Below are 7,036 nucleotides of genomic sequence, written 5' to 3'. Positions count from 1 at the left end.
ATGGAACTAGAGAAATAGAATTTCTCATCATTTACGTCGAACAAAATTTAAACATGAATATTTGTGGTCAAGCTCTAATGATGTCACTATTTAATTAGATAACAGCTGGTAACTTATTCACATTCACAACAAAAATAAGTGCTTCTAGAGAACCATGGAAGAGCCAAAACTTGATCGTTATATGAGCAAATATGAGTAGAAGCGAGGGAATGACGCAGAAAGTCAAAAGCTGTAATTTCATTCAAACAGTTCTGAACTTCTGGTCACTTTGCTTGCCACATTCCTTATGAGTCCACCTACTTTTTTCTAGGAAACACAGACACATAATATTCAAATTATATTAGTGTAATTTTTATTAAAATATATTGATTTTTTAAAATTAAAAAATGATCAAATAATTTATATTTAAAATATATATATATTATATCAATTTTGGTCTATGTATATGAGATATCAAATAAAATTTTGTATATATGATACGTGAAAAAAAATCAATTTAACCATAAATTTTAAGAAAATTTTATTTAATTAAAAGCTATTAAATAATAAATAAGCATCGTTTGATTAGCTGTGTAGATGTGTAATACTAATATGCATCATTTGCCACTTATAACTTCAGAATTTTGATGAAAAAGGGATTGCAACAAACAAATTAAAATTGATTATATTTTTCATTTGATCTCATCTCTATGAATAGATTAATTATTTTTTTAAGATTCTTATATTATATATATATATTATTTGGATTGCTCAATCAATTAAAAGATTTCCTAAAAGAATATATTTATTTGAATTAGATACCAATTCTTATATTCATTATAAAATTTCTTAAGTTAACATTAGAAAAAAATTATCTTAAAGATAAAGAATTATAAGAGTGAACTATTAATATAAATAGAATTCGAAAGAGCAAGACAAGTAAAGCAAGTCCATGGAAAAAAGGATATATATTTCTATACTTTTAGGATTAAACAAAATGATTAACAAACAAAAGTGCAAATGTTACAACCACTTCATAAATTGTTAAAGCTTCCATAAAAGTCAAACTAAACAATAAAGTACCTCAAAATTGCCCACAAATGAGGTTTTTGCTATGCAAATGAGTAATACTAATATGCATCGTTTGCTATTTAATAGTGCTTGTGTTTTTCAACCATTCCTTTTTTTCTTCTTATTTTTATGCCAGTGCAAAGGCAAAACACTCTCAAACTGCACATAATTAAAAACATAAAATGGATTGAATGATTAAGGAAGAAAAAAAATAAATTTCGAATTTGATTCGTTTTGCTAACAAAACTACTCACATTCTAGAGTCAAAATTTCACATGAAAGCAAAAGCTACTCACCGTAGCTTCTAATATTCACATAAAATACATGCATTTTTTGTTCAGACCAAGAACCACGCTAATTCTGATTGATGATCAGAACTAAAAACACCTAAAAAAAACTATATCTAAAATTTATCTGAATAAAAATCAGAAAACAATAAATGAAAAAATGTTATAAAGTTGGTTTGATGATGATAGAAGAAGGGAGAGAGAAAACAAGGTGAGTTATAACTAACCAATAATGTAATAATCCATCTGTTGGTGTAATTTGGTTTTGGTGTATGCAACTTGAAATGGGAAAGATACTGTCAGAAGATAAATTTGTTTTTTTATCCATCTGTTTTATCAATAATAATTTGCGCAGGTTGCAAAATGAAACAGAGCATATCTTCCCCTTTAATGTATATAAGTTTGAAATGGGATAGGGACAGTATACATATGGAATCAAATTGTGGAGAAAATAGCACAATCAAGTCAGAACTACTGCAAAAGTAAAAGGGATATTATCACTTCACATAATACTTTTTGGAGTTTATACATAATGATTAACTTAAAGCAAAACGGCAACTACAATGAAGCCAAATATCAGTTTTTCATCATCTCCACTCTCAAGCAGACAAAAATGGCAGCAAATTAACAGTCATGTATGGAAGAGATTGGCTCAGCAGACATCTGTATGTACAACATTAACTAATGCACTCACCCTGACTCCATCCTCCTAGCAAATTTGGTGTATCATATCATATCATATCCTTAAATAACCATGTTGTGAATAAGAAAATGCTTCATTGTCCAAATAAGCTATATCTCCAACTTGATTCTCCTCTCAGTCTCAGAATTGATTCTCTCCTCAGATGCGGCAAAAAAATATCTCAAGACAAACTTTGAACATATATGGTGTATTTGATTGGTTACTGAAATCGAAACAAGGCCAATTGTACATGCTGGTTAAGTCAAGTGTGGCTGTCAATCCTACCCTTGAGTTGTTTCTGGTGCATGCCCACCCTTCAACTTTTCAGCATCAGATGGACCAGAAATATCCTTCAGAGATTCAATTTCCATGCTCGCGGTGCGGCTCTTTCTATTTCTTCGATCCTGAAAGTGATATCGACAAGATGTTTAGCTTATAGCCATTGGAAGTGGGCAGGTGAAGAATTCAACTAACATGCAGGAAATCATACATTCAAATCTCTTATGCTTAATGAACCAATTCATGCGAACTGAAAATGATGAATTCCAAGAATAAATTAGGGAACAAGTTATTCGTCATTAGTTCTTTAAGTTCCAACAATAATTCCACACAAACAGAAGCTTAACACAAAACAAACATAAAATATATGGCTATTCCATGACAGTGATACTATCATTAGCCTCATGGTTGAGCATAACTAACTGCAAATGAAGAAAACATTCAGAGTCATCCTCAACACTCAATAGTGCAGATAATAACAGCTCATCATATTGGCCACTAGAATATTACGCATGAAAAGGCTACTGAGAAAACATATATTCCCAATGATATTCTATGGCTATGCAACAAGAAATCATCATTTCCTTGTTTTACACCTGCACTGAAAGGTGCGCAAAAACCAACTAATTTGAGTAGAAGCTAATGTAGGCTTAATAAAACTTTTTTTTTGAAAGGCAAATAAAAGATAAACGGGAGTCATGTAGGCTTAATAAAAACTAAGCATAAAAAATGAAAATGTTTTCCTGGATCGACATCCTATGTTGCAATCAGTCTAATTGATGATATGCAAGTCCACATGGAGAAAACACAGCATCCAAAAGCTCCAAATTGTGATAAGAGATTCAGATTCCTACAGTAAAAGTTATATATATGAGAGGATAAGATAATGAAGGGAACCTCTCGGAATGGATATTCGTCGGCTTCAAGCATCCTCACAACCTGACTCATTTTGGGCCTCTTTTCTGCTTCGGGATCAACACATCTAAGAGCAACTAGAAGAGCACACTTTAAAGCACGTATTGATGGTTTCACTTCAAGCCTTGAGTCGACAACTTCCTCAGTTCTCCTTGTCCCCACCATCATCTTGAGCCATTCAACAAGATTCACCTGTCATGAGGATAATCAAAATCTCACCCGCTATAGAAAAAGCTGTGATCACTTCTCATCGAAAACAAAGTTAGAATCAGTAAACTGGAAGCACTGATTAAGTATTTCAAACCTCGTTAGAAGGACGTGAGTAGTCCACAGGATCCCTTCCAGTAACTGCTTCAAGCAGGAGAACACCAAAGCTGTAAATGTCACTCCTCTCATTTAACAAACCTGTATTAGCATATTCCGGTGCCACATAACTGAAATTGGGAACAGGTCCAACATGAGTAAGTTTCTATTAATGCAATCCTTTAAATAAAATCTATATAGTAGATACTGAAACATTCTGCATACCCAAATGTTCCCATTACTCTAGTAGTAATGTGACTTTCTCCTGAATCCAAAAGTTTGGCCAAACCAAAGTCAGAAACCTTTGCATTGAAATCAGTATCAATCAATATGTTGCTTGACTTTATATCCCGGTGAACGACTTTCGGTTCTATTGCTTCATGTAAGTAAGCTAGCCTGCCACCAGTCATAGTAAATAAGGAGTTTAATCAGTGGAATTAGGCCTAATGTTGAAACTGCCATAACAGTAAATTAGGTATCCAATGAAGCAAGCACAAACATAAAACCATAGAAAACATTATAATCTCAGTAATAGGTCCCTTGTGCACTAAGTTTAGGAATTTAACAATGGACCATTGAAGCAGATCAGCAGAGTACAATTGTCCAGATTCCTAATGCACCGATTAAATTGCAAAATTTGTGAATATATATAGTCTACAACAACGTAGCAATATCAACATACACTCTCAAATGACATTGATGACATACTTTGATACATATAAAAAACTAAGTTCAATTTTAATACACAGACAGGGTAAAAATATTTGACACTGCCAACCAATTAAAAATCACCCTAAATAGTATTTGCAATATAATTATTACAAAAGTCAACAATTTTCAATTACATGACAATCCATAATGGGATGACAGTTTTAAAAAAATATTTACACTGCCAATATATTCCATTTAAATTCAAAAACTATTCATAAAATATTTAGTGAACGTTAAAAAATTCAAGAAAATATATTTTGATATGCGAGTTTATGAGGGATTCAAGACAATCACAGTATAAACAAACCAATTTTGCACAAGTCAACATAAATAATAAATGTTGTCCTCTGTTTGAATTTTTCTAGTAGAACTTACGCTTTGGCTGTTCCAGTTATAACTTTCATCCGGGCTTCCCAGGTAAGTGTCCCTTGTTGGCTCATAGCCCCATGTAGCCATTGTTCTAAGTTACCATTGTTCACATATTCATATACCAGCAACCTGCAAATCAGACGGCAACCAAATCTATAATAAAGGAAAAAGAACTATATAACAAGGAAAAGATGTTCTGTTCAAATTTTTGACAGAAAAGTAACACATCTATCACAAAATAAAGTTTGCAATGTGATTGAGTATAGAAGGGAAATATGCATTGGTGATATTTTGATGCATTAAGAACACCAAGTTTACCTGTGAACCCCTTCTACGCAATAACCAAGTAATCGTACAAGATTTTTATGTCTAACATGGCCAATAGCCTCTACTTCCACCCTGAATTCTTTCTCTGCTTGTCCCCTGTGAATTCAACACATTATGCAATCAAGGAGCAAGTTCAAAGGTCATTGTTCAAGCAAGAAATAGGGGCAATAAGATAAAAGCCATAGGATAAAATAAAAGATGGAACCAATGATACCATCAAGTGTTCTTACAAGTTGTTAAGAATTTTCTTCACTGCCACCTCGGATCCATTGATCAAGCTTCCCCTGTAAACAACCCCATATCCACCCTCACCAATCACATTCTCTGGAGAGAAGCGATTAGTTGCAATTTCCAGATCTCTAAGTGTGAACCAGTGGCCCCACCCGAGATGAGAAAATTCTGGCAAGCCAACTAGAGGAGATGCTGTTACCATTCCTCCAAATGACGATGCAGACTGCTTCTTAACAGTCCCGGAGCTTCCTTCTTCCCCCGACATTGAACTAAATCCTCTCTCATGATGATAAACCGAGCTGCACTGACTGATATTATCAGCATCGCCGGATTTGTTCTTGCTCAAATGAGCCAAGAACTTGTCCGAGTTGTTCTCACTCGGTTTGTCATAAACAGGAATAGCTACACTGTCCGGTTGATCGTGAGAAGTCTGCACCCCAACCTTGTCGACTCTGATGTCCTTTGAGATATGTGGTATTTGCGACAAAGAGTACTTGTCCAGAGATCCCCGAGACTTTCTCCGAAACATCACCCATGCAGATAATACACAAAGAATCACAACTATAAAAACACCAACACCTATCCCAATCAAAACCCATAATCGCAATCCCAAAAACGAAGTCTTCCTCGATAATCCCACATGCAAAGAACTGTTTCCTGACATGGCTGCTACAAGCTGATCAAATCAGTCCTCCAAATTCTTCAGAGAGTAGAATCAAGACATTCCCTCCTGAGTGCAAGAACATAGTTAAGTACTCCCTTTACACAAACTTTCAACACACATCCGAATTCTAATTAACAGCCAGATTTCACAGTTCATGCAGTGAAACCACATAAACAGAAAACCAAAATCAGCAACTCATCTAATCATTAATGTCAGCTTTATCAAAATCCAACATAACATTAAATCAAATAGTGGGAATTCACTATTCAGGTATTCTGAATCAAAAAGTAATGCAACACACAAGTTTAAGAAATCAGAAACCCATTTGCGTTCATGCCACTCCAATCACAAAAGGCACATTAAATTCACAATTTATATCGAAAGTAAGGATTCCTTCACTGTCTCAAGCAATTCAACCCAACACTAAAAAAGTAATCTTGTAAAGTATCACTTATGATCCAAGCAAACAAAAGGCAAACCCAAATGCGAATTCTCCAAAAAAAAAACACAAAAAAAAGTGACTCTAAAAGACACAAAGCACTCACCTTTGTGTTGATCGAAATCACCCTCCTTGATCCTCTACTTCCAGCACCCACAAAAGCAACAAAGGGTTTTCTCTCTGAACATCAACGAACCCAATGAGCATAGATAGGTGCAGGAATGCCAGAACAATACCAGAATAAGCCCTACGAAACCAAGATGCAGTTTTTTTTACATGTAGTTTAACTATAGGTGACCTCAAGTGGGTCACAAATAAACTCAAAGCAAAAAGACTAAGATACCAAGAAATAAATAAACAAAGATTTATTGGAGTGACAGACAAAAATACTATTTTTATGAAGAGAAAAAAAAATATGCAGAGAGAGAAAGAGAGAGAGTGAAAATGGGTAGATTTTTGAAGAGGAAAAAGCAATGGTGGGGAAAAACGGTTGGTGGGTACTGTGCTTAAGGATGAGGGAGGGACCAGACTAGCTGGAAAGGAAGCCTGGTTTGAAATGGAGGAAACCGTTTAGAGAGAGAGAAAGAAACAGTAAAGGGAAAGCAAAAACGTAATAGACAGGTGAAGGATTTATAGCTGGAAGCAAAAAGTGTATTGAATAAGCTAATAAAAGTAAAGTGAAGAGAGGAGAAGAGGGGAAGAGGAGAGAGAAAGATGAAGTAAGTGGGTTGATGAGAGAGAAAGTATGTGTGTGTGTGTGAGAGAAAGAGAGTCAACCT

General features: G+C 34.4%; 1 protein-coding gene across 1 annotated transcript; it reads right to left on the bottom strand.

Annotated features, from left to right (window-relative positions):
* Positions 1-1,809: 1,809 nt before the first annotated feature.
* LOC100784634 (probable receptor-like protein kinase At2g42960) lies at positions 1,810-7,036 on the bottom strand. Its single transcript, XM_006586009.4, has 8 exons — positions 6,364-7,036; positions 5,154-5,884; positions 4,915-5,019; positions 4,603-4,725; positions 3,742-3,912; positions 3,518-3,647; positions 3,196-3,405; positions 1,810-2,423 (listed from the first exon to the last, which is right to left on the bottom strand). Exons 2-8 carry the CDS (start codon positions 5,816-5,818, stop codon positions 2,301-2,303), a joined length of 1,527 nt encoding a protein of 508 aa, XP_006586072.1. The 5' UTR covers positions 5,819-5,884; positions 6,364-7,036; the 3' UTR covers positions 1,810-2,300.

This window comes from Glycine max, chromosome 8 (assembly GCF_000004515.6).
Source record: "Glycine max cultivar Williams 82 chromosome 8, Glycine_max_v4.0, whole genome shotgun sequence".
Lineage (NCBI taxonomy): Eukaryota > Viridiplantae > Streptophyta > Magnoliopsida > Fabales > Fabaceae > Glycine > Glycine max.
This window is presented reverse-complemented; position numbering and strand designations above follow the sequence as displayed.

Coding starts and splice junctions, on each gene's coding strand:
- LOC100784634 (XM_006586009.4), bottom strand. CDS start 5,818: ATGTCAGGAAACAGTTCTTTGCATGTGGGATTATCGAGGAAGACTTCG. Junction 3,406..3,517: donor ACTCACGTCCTTCTAACGAG/GTTTGAAATACT, acceptor TCCTCATGACAG/GTGAATCTTGTTGAATGGCT. Junction 2,424..3,195: donor ACGAATATCCATTCCGAGAG/GTTCCCTTCATT, acceptor TATCACTTTCAG/GATCGAAGAAATAGAAAGAG.